This window comes from Typha angustifolia, chromosome 15 (genome assembly GCF_048772165.1).
Source record: "Typha angustifolia cultivar Huaian chromosome 15, ASM4877216v1, whole genome shotgun sequence".
NCBI classification, from domain to species: domain Eukaryota; kingdom Viridiplantae; phylum Streptophyta; class Magnoliopsida; order Poales; family Typhaceae; genus Typha; species Typha angustifolia.
The window spans coordinates 14,809,365-14,826,236 of NC_133253.1; the positions used below are offsets into that span (position 1 = coordinate 14,809,365).

General features: G+C 34.5%; 2 protein-coding genes across 2 annotated transcripts; both read right to left on the reverse strand.

Moving 5' to 3' along the window:
• Positions 1-4,863: 4,863 nt before the first annotated feature.
• Positions 4,864-13,779, reverse strand: LOC140779731 (uncharacterized). Its single transcript, XM_073124969.1, has 7 exons — positions 13,324-13,779; positions 12,612-12,740; positions 9,971-10,168; positions 7,185-7,281; positions 5,776-5,879; positions 5,242-5,293; positions 4,864-5,152 (listed from the first exon to the last, which is right to left on the reverse strand). Exons 1-7 carry the CDS (start codon positions 13,536-13,538, stop codon positions 4,940-4,942), a joined length of 1,008 nt encoding a protein of 335 aa, XP_072981070.1. The 5' UTR covers positions 13,539-13,779; the 3' UTR covers positions 4,864-4,939.
• Positions 13,780-15,659: 1,880 nt separating this feature from the next.
• LOC140778950 (uncharacterized) lies at positions 15,660-16,373 on the reverse strand. Its single transcript, XM_073123861.1, has one exon. It carries the CDS (start codon positions 16,267-16,269, stop codon positions 15,841-15,843), a length of 429 nt encoding a protein of 142 aa, XP_072979962.1. The 5' UTR covers positions 16,270-16,373; the 3' UTR covers positions 15,660-15,840.
• Positions 16,374-16,872: the final 499 nt, after the last annotated feature.

Sequence of the window (16,872 nt, forward strand, 5' to 3'; positions counted from 1 at the left end):
TGATCACAGTGTAGAATATCAACCACGAGTTTAGATTTCTTGTGACTTTCCACATTTTTCTTATGCATTAGAAGTATGACAAATTAACTTTTGAATTCTCTAGAGTTTGAAAAAGAAGAGTCATGAATGATAGAGTAAGAGAATAAATCAATGGTTATGTGAACCACTATATCTATATGTAATCTTACTATCAAAAGAATAAGGGACAATTCTATCGTATAGCAGATGCTAAGGTGTAATAGATTAGATCCATACTGATCTTTATTAGCTTTAAATCTTAATTCTAAATTATGGGTGAATTCTCAAGGTGTTAGAGCAGGAGGTCTTTCGAATTAATGCATATCTTGAGCTTGTTTAAGATGACACAAAATTAAACTACACATGAAGCCCTACATATGACAATAAGAAGTAGTAGTGAATAGAGTGTGATATAATGGAGAAAGATCTTGGTTATTGATTAAGTCATGTTTTAGGTTACAAATTTTCCACCTCGAATAATATGCATGGCTAAATGAAGCTATGGCTGCGTTCTTTGGTACACTCTCCCATCTCTTCTTAATTATAATCTTCTAATTAAAATAAATAATATCTCAAAAAAAATTGTCTAAATGCTTTTATTAGATTTTATGTAGGTAAACACTAAATTTATAAGACAATACTTATTTTTTAGATTAGGTAAACGGTTATAACTTAATACACAAAGAAAGAAGGAGAAGACACGCGACAACTCTTAATATAAGTCTTAAACTTGATTGAACATATACTGAACAATAAAAAAATATAATAATAAATACAAGCACTCATAGGAAAACATCTAGAGGAGAGAGACGAGCGACGGCAAAAGGGCCCTCAACTAGAGGGGAGAAGATAACCCCGAAATCCTAGAAGAGCAAGTTGGTAGCTAGGCCTCTAGTAACTAGAGGAGAGAAGATAACCCAGAAATCCTAGACGAGTTGGTAGCATTGGTCAATAAGTAGTAAAGATAGATAGCAACTAGTAGCGACGTATCCAAATATAATATAGAACATTTTGGCTGCAGCGAGAGAATGATCCAGAATCCACATTAATTTTGCCCGTATCCAATATCTATTTCAATCTTATTCAACCAGCCAATTCCGTGTGCTAGGGAACAATTGGCATTTATATTCAAGATCATGCAAATCGATGGGCCCATGACATGATATCAAGTTAAAGTATGCTTTGGATAGAATATCTTCATTGTAGTGCAAGCATCATTTATGTCTTCTCGACCTGGACTCCCTGAGAAGAGAATTTGTTCTTGCCCCTCTTTAAAGGTCAAAAGTTGTAGAAGATGGAGAGAGCGTTGTTCATGTAGCCAAAGGATTTTCACCAATCACCACAGCCTAAATGAATAAATTAAGAAAGCTGAATAATCCGAGGCCAAACCCGTTTAAATTAAAATTCTGTCCAAAGTTAATGACTTGTTGACAAGATAATATTTTCATATGAATGTATAAAACTGACCTTTCAACTGCTCTGATGGCTTCACTTACCTACCAAGGTTACTGGGACGAGTGAGAAGTGATTAACTTACAGTCTCGTTTACTTTAGAAATATGATTAATTCGAGAATAGATGTTTACTGTTTGCTATTTTAAAATAAGATCTTTATCTTCGAAATAGTTATTCTTATGTTTACTTGTATTTTGAAATAAAAGTGTAATAATTATTTTCGATGTAATGTAAAGTGGAAGAAAATATGAAAAAAAAATATTTCTTATTTTTTATAAAATTACTATCAATACCTTTTGATTTGATATAAATTAGGTTGATGGGATATATATTAAGTGTAAATTAATAATTAAATTAGTGTGTGATATAATGTAATTTTGATAAATAATATTTATATTCTATAATGAGGTTATTATAGTGTTCCGCTGTTGTTCTGAAATAAATAGTTATATTCTAAAAAAAAAATTATTCCTAAAGTGAATCCGACGATGTCAAACCCTATATACTTGCATTTTGATTTATAGTAGTAATTAGAATGAGTTTAATCCAAAGCTTGAAAAGAAAATGCCCTAAATTTGAGATAAATTTCAAAGATGGGGTTAGCATGAGCTAGTATGTAGTTTGTTTAACACAGTTATTAGAACCGGATTAGGTCCATCAAGTGACTCACTAGTCGATCCAATAATTTAGCTATCCGACCTCTAGATTCTAATAATTATAATTTAATAAATTAAACTAGGGATTAAATTATATCAAATACTTTTATTTTTTTTAAAAGAAAGATTTTATTAACTTTTACAAAAAGCTTTGTTAGAGTCAGAGCCCAACAACCGTAGAAGATTAAAAGGATAACAACTGTAGAAGATTAAAAGGAAAACTCTCATCCCAGATACAACCATAACCATTAGTTCAACCAAAATTAGCAAGCCAATCAGCATGACGATTAGCCTCTCTAAAAATGTGATTAATTTTATAATTTTGATAATTGCAAGTTACGAATTTGTTGTCAGACAGCCTCTACTGACCATGTAGGCTTAGTTGCATCAGTCAAAATATTGACCAGAAGGAGAGAGTCTGATTCGATGATGACTCTTTAAAAGCCTTTGTCCCTTAGAAATAGAAGTGCCTCCCTAATTGCTACTGTAGATATAATCAATCGTGAGCACCTGTAAAAAGAGGAGCACAGTTAGAGTGTCGAACCACAAAGCCTACACCTCTAATTTCCTCATTACTCTCAAAAGAGCTATCGATGTTTATTTTCCACCAACCCGAAGGTGGTGGTTCCCATTGAACGAAGATTTTTGAGGAAACATGTTTTATGTGTTAAATATATCTAGTACTCATATATTCATGGGCAAATGGGATGAGACCTGAGCAAACCTTACGGAGGTCTTCTCTCTCTTGTTGAAGACTACTTGTAGACTTATTAATGTGTTTAATAGAAGTCAGATAATAAATGTCCTTATATCACACTCTAAAATAGGAATTAAGGAGTAAAGTGACACAAATAAATAATAAGAATGTAAAGTAAATCTAGACCTAAATCATAAAAATCATATAAGATAAAATATAATTTCTCCTATACTATTTTTGCCCTCATCCTAACGATTCATAGTGACTTCCATAATAGCAAATTTTCTTAACGCCGCCTCGTTTTCTTTTCTTTTTCTTTTTTTCTCTTATTTTCCGCCTGTACTGTAGAAGGGATAAACTCAAACATATTTTTTTTTTGTTCCTTTTGAAATTTGAGCTCAAATATTAGTAATACACATGGCAAATAGAGGGAACAGCTATATATATATATATATATATATATATGACATGCACACACAGCCAAAAGATCCAGACACGTACACCATACACGTGTTGTTACGTACGTACACCCCTCATCTTCTCCGGCCCCGGCGAACAACACCTACACGCCGCCGGCGAGAGGAGGGAGTACATAAAAAGGAAGTAAGAAAAAGAAACTCTAAACTCTAAACACACTAATAAGCCAGTCTAGTTACTTCGAAGCCAAAAGAAAACAAAAACAAAAACAAAAAATTCTGATGTTTTGTACATCAAAGATAACCTGCTAAGTGACCACTTCAAGGGTCACTCTTGCCACCCTCACCCTGGTGCAAACCCTGGAAATATTCTCGAGGGTTGCTCTCAAAGCCAGTTCTTGATATAAAACGTTCACCACCACCCCCAGGAGCTTTCATTATTCCACCACCGCCTCCGCCGCCTTTAGCCGAGTGCCCTCCGCCAACACCGCCGCCACCTTTCCCTCCACCACCACCACCACCTTTTCCTCCTCCTCCGCTGACGCCACCTTTTCCTCCACCGCCCCCTCCTTTGCCTCCTCCACCACCACCTCCTTTCCCTCCCATCCCTCTTAACTGTGTAAAGAAGTACTCCTTAGACGGGCTATTTATAGCTTGGACAGTTGGATCTTTTGGGCTATTTATAGAGGAGTATAGTGGGATATATCATGCTCCTAAGCAAACAGCATTAGAATGAACCCTCCACGTATACATTAAGTCACTAACCCAATGAGGGATGATATTGGTTGGTTATGATGTAGGGGTGTAATCGGATCCGCCATTTAGTTTGGATCCGATTACAAAATCTCCGATCCATTTATTACATGGTAGGATTTGGTTTGATGATTATAAGATCCGTTCGGATCTGGATTGGATCCAATTTCATTGTACCGATTTTGGATAGTACAATATACAATAGTTTAAAATCTCTGACGTACGTCATCGACTAAGCCAGAGAAGGTGAGAGAAATTAAGGGGGCTTTTACGGTATTCCTTGATTACCACCAATGAGTCTTTTATTTTTTGGTATTTTTCGTAATGCATTTAAAAATGTTAAATACTGATAAGGTATAAATGATAGGCAAATTATTATCTTATGATCTCCTTTTCCTTTTCATATAAAATGGCTTAAATACTATCCGACCAAGATCAGTCTAGCAAATACATAGGATTAACTACAGCCCATGTAAAGTATCATTAAAAAAGCAAGAGGTTGAGATTACTTCTTTTCCTTTTAACAATGGAAAAGATATATCTTAAGCTATTGCTTCTAACTTTGATCAATGGACTTGATGGATTGTTGTCATCCTCATGAAACAAAGGAGGGTCCATCATATCATCTATAGGATGATATCAAATTTTCATCTCTAATCTTCTTCTCTTTCTTTCGCAGCGAAATGCCCCTGAAACGATGGATTATTTGCCATGCTTTTAAAATGGAACAGAAGAATGGATAAGAAAGCATTCCAAAATTTCTTGAGAGTAGATTCCTTTTAAGCACAAGATGACATCCAGAAAGCCATATGAAATGAGCCATAATTATTGACCTACTTCCTTTTTCACATAAGTGAAAAAGAAATCCAAGCAGTAAGGAATCATTGTTGGTATAATTAATTCCATATACAAATTAGGGAAGGGCCGAAAATAAATGAATGTGTCTCATTTACGGATAAATGCAACAGTGGCCACGCGGGAACCTTCTGCCCCGCCGAACATCACGGTAGGATAAGTCTGGACGTGATCAAGATACTGGAAGACAGCATTCTCGCTGCTTGCCTCTCCATCTGATCCTTGAGAATCATGCCTTCTTTGACAGAAGTTCTCCACTTCTTGCACTATTTCATCCTTTGTACTGTTGCATGCAGTAATAACCTGTCGTATGACATTACAATTAAGATGAAGGGAAGGAGGAGAAGATTTAGCTCAGACAATAAATTCACAACGTAATGTGAATTACTGACCAGTATGCCACCTGGAGAGACCAAGTGAGCCATAGATTCCCAGTACATCATCCTGATTTACACGGGCAAAATTAATCAGATAAGCTATACAAACGTTAACATTGGAAAATTTTATACTTTTTAAAGCCCTGAACTATTAGATTTCAGGAGATGAAGGAACTTATGGAATCCAAATTTATGACATCAACCATCAGTGAGGGGAACCAAAGTTCTGGCTTCCGAACTAGGAACCGGGTTTCTCTGGCCACTGGGAGACCAGTCAAAAGACTCAAGAGACAAGACGCACTGTATTGTTAATTAATACCAAGAATATCTTACACTAGAATATCCATAAGAACCATTCATGGATGGGTGGGTTACTTCATTAAGAAACTGGTTATATATTTGGTCATTTTAATTGAAGCAATTCAGAATGAATCTACTTAAGGAATCGGTTGAATCTTAGGACACACCAAAGGGTAAGTGGAAAGAAAAATGAGAGTTAAACTATAGCAAACTCGCAGTAGCTAAGTGCCTGCAACAAAGTACTGTTACCTTTTAATAGTGCCATCCTGTTGCAGCCCAATGGCATCGACAGTACCTTTGTCATTAACAAGTTGAAACTGCCTTTCCAGTTTTGTCTCCAAAATATCATCAACCTGCCACCAATGTAAACAACTAAGAAGAAATTTTATGGAGTTTAACATATAATACCTAGCAAAAAAAGAGCCATCAGACTGACAGGTAATGAGGATGCGGGAATGCCGAGAAGCATCAAATGAAAGGATTAGTAAATTTTATGAATTTTGACAGCATCTCATGAGAATCAGAATCTGTAGTGAAGTGATAAACATATAAATTAATAAAAACAATGATGATAAAGAACCAAGAGGAGATTTTTCCTTCAATCTTGCAAGATAAGTAACATCGTATTGTGGCATCACATTGAAAGCCAAGGCCAAAAGATTATAACAAGCAATAGTGATAAACATAGCACTTTTAAGACTTGATGTATTGATGTCAAAGCACCGCTCAACATTTTTAGAGTTTACAAGAAAGCATTAGCGTGTAAACTGTTGCATTATTAAGATTATTGAATGGTAAGACATCTGAGCAGAAAAAAAAAGGTGAAGATGAAAAGACAGTAACATTAAGGTGGATCCTGTCAAACCAAGATTGGGACAAAACATCATCTTCCTAATTGGTTTTTCCCATAAATGAGAATCAGAATTCATAAAAATGAAATTTATATAGTTGTAAATCCTCCTGGCCGGTGTTTAATAATGCATCAGCAAGGATCTTCATATTACCTCAGTTATATACCAGCTCGAGGACCAGGATTTCTAATATATTGAAAATCTAAGGAAGATGACATTAATAGGTTACAACAAAAGAAAGATGTGCAGATAGATATGTTCATGAGAAGCCACTCGCATGTTTTCCAGAAATAAAAGAAAACCCAAAGACCAAAACCATTAAAACAGAAGTCACAAATGGTTAAGCAAGGTCATAGTCAATGCAGAGATATAAAGGCAACATTGTATGTGTTGTAAAAAAACCATATATTCCATTGCACAAATCCATGTCATTAATAGAAAAATTACTAGTCTAGACCAGCACTAAAGTTGATCAAAAGATCCAGAAATAGTTCATCAGCATGTAGCATTAAGTATGGTGTAAGTTCAAATGTGATCATGTAGTTGTAGGAAATGATCACATGAAAGTAGCAAGATAAGCAGGAACAAATGAGTTCTTAAGATTTTAGGATCTCCAATTTTATACGACATAATTACTGCAGATTATACTGCTTATAAGAGCCACAAGGAAATTAATATGCATTCAGCCAGATGATACAGCAATATTGAGTAACATGCCCTTAAAACATACATCACAACATAAAGAGCATTTTTTAGGGCAAAAGAATTACAAGTAAGCAGCATGTTCTCACAAGGAAGATGACATACCAAAAATTTGATAAATGGTAATCCATTACGAACAGCAAGGCTTTGAGCAAGCTCAATTGCTCCTTCACTATAATCAGTTCCAGTCAGATCAGAAAACCTGAAAGTTGATTCCTCAGTTATATCCCAAGGAACATAAGCAATCACAGTGGAACAATCCAACAAGTACAACTATTGAAGATTAAAAATAAGTCAGCAGTGATGTGTTGTTGTAAATAATGAGATCAGAAGCACATGGATAACTAGTGACTGAAGCTGAGATCACATATAACTATCTAGGTCGACAATTTTCTCCATGAATTGAAGGACCAGGTACAAGTTTCAAGTTTGAGATGGTCATGAAAGGCTTTATGATTGTACCACATAACTCAAAAGGGGACAGACCTAAAATCATAGAACAATTAAGGTCACCAATTCAGATTACTATTATATAGACGTGAATCTTATTAGGTTTATACTTAAAAGATGACAAATTATTCTATTTGAACCATGCTATCTGAACTAGAATCTTTTTATAAGGGTTTTGGTAGCCAGTATGATGTAAACAGTCCTCACAATCAATTTATATAAGGATTTTTCAGTCCTGAAACTATATATCATTTCTGGTCCTGAATATGACCATGTCATCAGTAATCAGGTTCTCAGTATGCAAGGTCAATATATGATGTTTTGCCATTTCCTTTGTTCTCATGATAGATTTTAATGCCCTTTAAGAAGGTTAAACTCTTCAGACAAGAGAGCTCTATGCCATCAAACTGCAATTTACATTTCACACTGATATGATCCAGCAATGTATAACAATCAATTTATCTCCTTTTAGGATAAGGACAATGAAATATAAATACAGTTCTCAGCAAGTCAGCAAGCATAACCACAAAAGTTGATTGCCAAATAACACTAAGAAAAATAAAGTAAAACAGTACACTTATACTAAACTTTGTCTAACACTAATACAGAACACATTTAGTAAGTTATTTAAAATAAAGAAGCTACCAAAGATAAATGTATATACCGTACTCAAAGGGAAGCAAAAGTTGCTGAATTTGATGAAATCACTTTATATGCATGCAAAAATATATAATAACACAAAGATTGATGTGCAGCAAGAACAGGGTTTGCAGGGAGGGTATCAAGCTTGCTATGTGAAAACTCTTCATGCCATTTGGCACAATGTAGTAAGGATGGCCGTGCCATGACACATGTTGGTTGGCACGGGGCGTGCCGAGCAACACGCCTTAGCATACCCTTATGTGCTATTGGCATACATTTATAATCTTTTTGATAAATTTTTTAGGATATCTAAAAATATTTTTGAGTTTTCGATATATTAATATTTAATTTTTAGTTTAAATATATGTATTAAAAGTTTAAAACCTACATTATAATGCTTTATCTTTAGATTATTTTTATAAATGACCTATTTTATTAAAGATAAAACAACAGTTAGATATAAATATTATTCAACATATACTATAATTAAAGACAATTATTAAACCTAATATTAATGATTGAACATTCCATAATATAATTGAATAAATAATATTTATTGATAATAGTTTAATAATTAATTAATATCTAATTTAAAGTAAGATAACGAGGATAATTAAAGACTTCATTTGCCGACACAAAAATAACAGGAGAATATTGCAAATACTATCGATATTTTTTAAAACTTATTCATTAATAGTATTACTCATTGTAATATCTCACATAGTCTTCGTACAAATAGAAACTTTATAATTCTCCTATGATTATGATATATATATTAAACATGCACAAGAATAAACAGCACCAACATAGGCACAGACACATCATAAACATATGCAGATTGTAGATATAGAGTATAATAAAGATGTTTTAGTTCTGATGGATGTAATTGATATGATGCTAATTATAATAAATTCATATCATCCTATGGGTGTACCTTTTTTGATGTTCTGCTACGACTCAAATCCTTTATAAAAACAATACCTCTCTGAAAAGTTATGTAATAGGGACATATGTCTCATCTTCATTATCACGCCACCAGACTGGGTCTTGGTATCATCATCATCATTATCATCTTTAGTCTAATTATCATTAATTTTATCTAAACCTTCTAACTAATCAATTGATTAGTTGATTTCAAAATGATTGATAAAAATAGAAAAAAAATTTTAAAAAAAGGGCTCCACATGGCACAATGATTAGCATGCGATTGTGCCAATACCAAATGTAGAATGCCAACAACATGGGGGGGTATGATAGATAAAAGCTTTAGAAATGAGAGAAGATAACAAGGGATGGCAATTTCTAGATTTCCAGAGTGCCTTATGCCAGAAATTAATTTGTTGAAGAAAATCTTTTCAAATGGAACCCAATGCTTATTCATGGTAAAGCCACATACATTGCACATAATTAGTATTAGTATTCACATGATTATCTCTAGATTTAAAGATAAACTGATTTGTAAATAATTCCATTGGCAATATGTGTTATAAAAGAAACTGTGGTATTTAATTAAACTAACAAAAAGGAGCATAGAATAAGCTAATCAAAGACATTGAATCCAAGCTTATCCAAAGGAAAAGTATGGTACTGCATGTTATGGCGCATCTTATTATTCAACATCAGATCCACCAACAAACAAGATTAAGTACAGAGGTACCTGATTGACATTTGATAGTTTCTAAACCCAAATATGAGGTTAAGAAATAAAGACAGAACATATCAAACCAGATACTGCTTTAATGTATTCTCCAATGAACTAAAAAGATCTAACTAACATGAGCAAATATTGAGGAAATTACCCTTGCTTTGCAAGCTCCTGCAGCAGCAGACCATTCCCAGTGCCAACATCAAGCACACTCCAGCTGGATAGGTCTTTGTGGATGTAACTCGATTCAGATGTATGGCTTTCGGTGTTGGTCACATGCTGACCTTCACATATGTTGGTACACAGATTTTTAATCCAGCCCACAAGAACATCCATGACTTCAACACCAAACCTGCAAGGAGGATGGTTTGACTCAAACCATATTTTATTACTGAACAACATTTTTTGAATAAATATAGCTACTCACATAAATGAGTTTTGCAAGCATTGTTAAGATTAGATCAAGCATCTTAGATTTCATTGTTAATTCACTAACTACTCTAAAAGTTTAAACTATAAAAGAGTGGTAATTTTGATTTTTCTATATTTCAAAAACTCCCACTTCTAGGCTGAAACATTTGGATGAGCTTAAGAAGTGGAATTTATATAAATGGATAGAGATTTTATATTTTAAATGATAGATAAGTCCAGTAGAATTCAAACTGAAGGCTTCTGTTGTGACATCATGTTAAGTCACTAACTGTACTAAAAACTTAATCTTTTAGAGTACAGTGGTTTTTAGCTTCTTATTCTAATACCAATGACTTAATTTAGCAAGCAAAGCAATATATACTGCAATAAGAATCATCTAAATGTCCCTTAACGGAGCAAACAAAAATTATACAAGCTCATAATAGTAGTGGTGGGATATATATATATATATATATATATATATATACAGAACAAGAGTTTTAGGTCTCTTCAGTTGACTCAAAGTTGAAAAATTATGTGTCAAGTAGCATTTAAAATTAAATGAAATGAGAATCCTACTATACCACATATATACAAGGCTAGGAATTTTAGACATTGAAAGAGTGAGTGAAGCATAGCCTCACCCTTCAAGAAAAAGGAAAAAAAGAAAAAAAAAAAGAAATTTGATTAATCATATTGTCAATCAAAGAACAATAACAATAACAAGTAAGTATGAATCAAAAAGTAGCTAATAATACTTATTTTTTAAATATGCATTTTTGTGTTGCCAAGATAACAACATAAAAATGTGCAATTAGATAAAACTCATTTATGAATGCATGTGCAAAGTTTAATAAGTCACAAGGTTAAGAAAAGGCAAAGTTCTAGACTGAATTGCCTGCAATATGCATACTGAAATAAGCTTACATATTTATGAAACAAAGGATGCGATTACATACTCAGATAAAGAAAGAATGACTTACTGAACTTAATAAACTTTTAAGCAAGTGAATACATCTAAATGCAAAGTAAATTTGAAGATACTATTTACTTCACGCACCTAGCTTCTGACTTGCTGGCCTAGACAAAATGACTAAGAAAACCTAAATTTAAAGTTTCAAAAGGTGGATGCTGAAGAATCCAATTCACATAATTTCCCTAGAGAGAACACAATAAAGCCTAAGTTGTTCTTTCACAAATTAGTATAAGCAATAAGGTTTTCTCCCAATACAGGTGGAGGGCTGTAACTACCACAGAATTTTTTGCTGAGAAATAGTGATTTTCAGAATCAGATGCATTGCGATAAACAGCCTAGGCACAAATAGCAGACAAAACATTGGTACTTGGAAGTGACGCATCTATGGAAGGAAAATGTAAGCATACTTCGTCACTTTACATTTTTTCCCACATTCTATTGTACCACTAGTAATGTATGCGAATCAACAGGTTCTCCAACTAGCCAAACGGGATGCATCTCATTGCTATCATGGGAATTTAAAGGTCTTGAGGGAGGACATCTCTCCGGATTTTCTTTTGTGTTAACTTTAGAAAATGTTTAACACATTTTGAGCCATTTGGTGATGCCTTGTAAGTAGTAATATATTTAGAAGCCTTATTCTAAATGCTTTAAGTTGTAAAAGCCCTACGAATGAGAGTGAGTAAGTGTAATTAAAAGAACATTTACAGCAGCAGATGAGGCAAAACAGTAGTTCTTTACATACCACTGACAGCAAGGCAGTTGCTCATAGTAATATCATAAATTCATTTTAGAAAATATGAAGATGTATCCTTGAACAGTGAACCCAATGCTTCTACTAGCATCTCAAGTTAGGAAGAGATGATGTATTCATGGAATCACAACATCTGCTTATCATAAATCTTAGTTCTCCTGAAAACCCACATAGTGTAGGCAAAACGAAACATCAAATGTAAATCATAGGTTTTGGAATCTTGCATACTGATATCATTATTCACATGTCATATGTATGTCCATTAGTATAAGCTTGGATAGATTATATTATGGGTTGAACAAAACTTGACTGCAATAATTTACAACATTGTGTTTCTGCTGTTTCACATTCTCAACCAATTAAGTTTATCTTTCACGATTTCAATTGGAATGTGTTACCTATAAGAAGATTCATGGCCAAATTTCTTTAACCTACAACAAAAGTCCAATTTGATTATTAAGAATGGTCGGTCACTTTTTATAGAAAAAGAACAGAGAGATGATCAAGTGGACAAAATGTATAGGCAACATTGATACAAAATAAAAACATGAGCACAAAAACAGAAAGGACACAGAATGTAAAAAAAACAGTGTTACAATTTACAAGCATTAAAAGGTACAACCAATGCTTTTCAAATATTTCAAAGTAACTCACCAAACTTCACCTGCACGGCCATGTTCATGAAAATTTGCAAGATCCTCTGCATAAGTAGCATCCCAGTAGTTTTGTAAGCCCAACATTGATGTTTCCACCTCACTAGCATCTGGAGCATCCTTGTCCGAACTGCTTCATGACAACATGTATACACCAAGAATAAGAACTGTTAAAGGGAAAAAAAAAACAATGACACCACGTACATCAAACTGCAACAAATAAGTTTAGATCCATGATAAACTAATTTAAATCAAAAAGAGATTTATCTGGAAGTTATAAAATGGTTTTTTTTCCTTAAAAATGTGAATGGGGAAGAAACTTTACAAAATTCTCCACCAAAAATAAGTAACACTACTATTAAACTGTAAAGTTCAAGAGTCAATCTTTCACTGAAGAACTTTTATCAGATGCTGAGGAAACATATCTGGCTTTACCCGTAAACGAAGTACAATGAAAAATCAACGAGACTAGCCAAACAATTGGTTACTTCCTGAATTCCTGACGGTTAAACAAACCAATTGCATGTAGCCATATGCATAAATGAACACAAAAATTACATCAAAATTTACCGCACATTGTAATCCATTCCCATCCAATTTCAAAATTTCTGCAATCCCTTCGATCTAACAAAGTTCATGATCAGATCACAAACCTATCCCGCCCCAAATCTGGAACCAAATCAGAAAGGAAATAAAGGGAGGGAGAGAGGGACCTGTAATCGGATGTGGCCGGGAAGTGGCACCCGGAGAGGACCTCAGCGGCATCGACGTGGCGCTGGTCATCGTCGAGCGTGCTCCCGTAGTCGCTCTTTATCGACCAAGAGTCCGCCGCCACCGACCGGTCGTCATCCGATATCAGATCTCCGGCAGCAACAGGCCTCGCTGGATACATGTCGGAGTCCTCGGGCGGCCACCGTATCCCCGCCATAGATCGCCAGGCCGGGATCCCCCTTCCTTTCCTTCTTCGACGAAGTGATCGATCGGACGTGGGAGGAGAGGTGAATAGAAAACCCTAGAGATCGAAACCCTAAGAGAGAGAGAGAGAGAGAGAGAAGGGCGGAGCGAGAGAGGAGGAGAAGGAGAAGAAGAGAGGAATGCCGAATGGCCTCCGGAGGTGTCGGAGCTTTTGGATGGAAGATGTCTGTCCGCAAGCAAGTTTGGGAGTTGCGGACATATGATCCCAATTATTAGCACTTCCTTCCTCCATTTTATTGCGAAATTGCCATCGGAAGTTGGAAGTTGGAAGTTGTGGAAAGCATAGACAAAAATGTTTTAAATTGAAAAAAAAAACTCATAGAAAAAGAAGGAAGTGAGTTTCTTCTTGACTTTATGCTTGGTTTAGTCCAAAAATATAGATAAATAAATACTCATTTTCTTCACTATCCTCCTTCAAAAGCTCATGGTGAGTTTATAGATCTTGAGACCCTTTCAATGTACATGGATCACCAATCATGATGTCATGATAGATAGGGAAATTGTAATAAAAATTAATAATCTTATATATCAGTAGCAAAATAAAATCTTTAATTTTACATAAAATAATATTTTTATCTAGTTGATGTGGTAGTTGCACCTCTTTCTCTTTAAAATGAAACTATTTTGTCATCAAAGATTCAAAATTATCTGTTCAACCATGCAAATCTAGTGTATTTGTTTCTAATCGGATAGAAATCATGTTGTATGTTGGTACTCTGAGTTTGAATCCTAGCGGCATCGGTATTTAGTAAAAAATAAGATATTTCTAATGTATTCTTTAAGCCTAAATCATCTTTATCATCAACGAAGAATACCAGCATATATAAGATCTCAATAAACAATCACAGGGTTTGGTCAGTAGATATTTACTTTATTATCAATTTGCAAAATTATTTGCAGATAAGTAATCCAACTGACCTCTTTTCCATCTTCTTCTATCTCTAGTCTACAGAGAGTCTTTTGGCTTGAATGGTTCATTCATACATTGAGAATTCCAAGAGCTTTTCAATCAAAAAATTGCATAAGATAATACTGGAGGCTTTCTAATCTAAAGTTAGTCTGAACTTTTTCAATAGTATGCAATCAAATGGCTAATAGTTAGCCTGAATGGTTCATTCATAAAGTTTGACTTGGTAATATTTAATGGATGAACTAAACACAAAGATGAAACTTAGAATGGCAATATTCTTTTGGTCAGTCATTACTAACATTACTTTCAACTTTTTTGACTCTTGTACAGAAAAGATATTAAAAAAAAAGCTCTTAGAATTGCCTTTTTTTTATTCCTCTACTTTGTGAATTTAATCCCATACAAGTTGCTTAATTGCAATATGGTCAAATGCTTGCCTACAAGACCAATAGTATAAAAGAATAATAATCTTGCCTACAGTCAAACCACCTTTAACATGAAAAGCATGTCAACCTTGAAATTAATCAGCATTAAACAAACAAGCAAACTTCTTTTTAAATCATATAATAGCATAGGAATAAAAAGATATTTAATAGTGTAACTCAAAAAGAAAGCTTTTTTTTTTCTTCCTTTCATAAGTGTATGCCTTCTTCCTCACCTCCAAGTCTTAATCACAACTTGTAACCATGATCTCTGCATTTATTATTTACACTTCCTAGATTATTATAAGTACCATAAGCTTTAGCACAAGACAAAATCAAAAGAAATTTTGATCTATGTTCATAATTATTTTTCTTTATTAAAATTATCCTACTCTTGCTCCATCTTGAGGGTAATTAATATACTAATATGTTTTCCAAAAAAATAATTGCATCAGTCTACATTAATTAATCCAAATATCCCACACAACCATCTTATCTATCATTTCTGGTACCATATTGGGTTAAACTAATTAAGAGTTGATTTTTGTTGTTGTTTTAAATGCAATGACCAACATAAAATACACAAGTAAAGTACACATGATGTCTAAATGAAAAAAATATAATGAAACACTTGTACTTAATCAGTTGTGATAAAGAGAATTAGTAGTACACTCCTTTCCAAAAAGATGAGACGCTTGTACTTAATCAGTTGTGATAAAGAGAATTAGTAGTACACTCCTACTTTCCAAAAAGATGAGACGCTTGTACTTAATCAGTCGTGATACACAACCTTGTTATTGTTTCATCCTTCAAATAAAGAAAAGATTAAGGAACATTGCAGGGCTAGCTGTTGGATGAATCCAGATAGATAAATGAAACATAAATGAAAAAAAAAAAAATTACATCAAGAAAGAAAAATGAATCTATCTCATGAACAAATGCACCAAGATCAAGATCACAGAAGTAGGAACACTCATCACAAGGAGCATCACCAATCCAATGGCCATACTAGGCCTTGTGTTCATCAGAAAGGCTTGCAGGAGGCCGACAATCTCACAGACATCCGACCCGTAGTTCCCGTCGTAGTACTCCTTCTCCCACTCCATCCAATTGGAGGGCAGTTCGACGCTCCTCTCCGCCATCCTTGTCTCATGGATTCGTTTTCTGAGCACGACCATATTCTCATCCACCATCCTTCCACCGTAATTTGAGCCGTTCGCATCCCCCTTCGACGCACACCCGACCGTCCGTGTCCTCCGCCGAGATACGTGGAGACATGGGGATTTGGTTCTCTGGAATGCGGAGAGAAGAGGAGAAGAAGAAGAAGAAGGAGGAGCAGGAATGGAATGCATTTGTGGAATGGTAGTTAAGACGAACTATCTCCACAACGGTATAAATAGGCTTTGGTGGGGGAAACTAGGTTGGGGGGAAACGTAACGGAGGGATACGAGGAGGAAAGTGGGGATTGAGTACAAGGCGCGGTATGCTGGGAATTGCAGTGCACGGAGGAATAGCGTGTGAGATGCATCAAATGAGAGAGCATCTACTCTATCTCTTCCTGGTGATGTGGACGGTGGTGGGGTTTATTGTTCAAATGGAAGTTTCCTTTCTCTTTTCCTTTTTTATTTCGGTTACGGAGATCAGCGTGTGAGTGGTTTACATGGCAAGGGACCGTCGACATCGTCTATCCGCGTATTAAGTTGACGTGGCCTCCTCGATCCTTCTTCTCTTTTTTTAATTTTATTATTTATTATTTATTATTTTATTATTTTTATTTTTATTTTTTATCGATCCTTCTCCTCTTGTTAGTATGGAATTAGTCTAATGTGGTTTCCATGAATTAGTAGTGTTTTATTTACTACAATTATATATGCTTCCTTGTTTGCCGGGAGAAAAGTTATACATACAAATTCTCTTTTTCTTTTCTTTTTTTTTTAAAATAAAATTTATAAAAC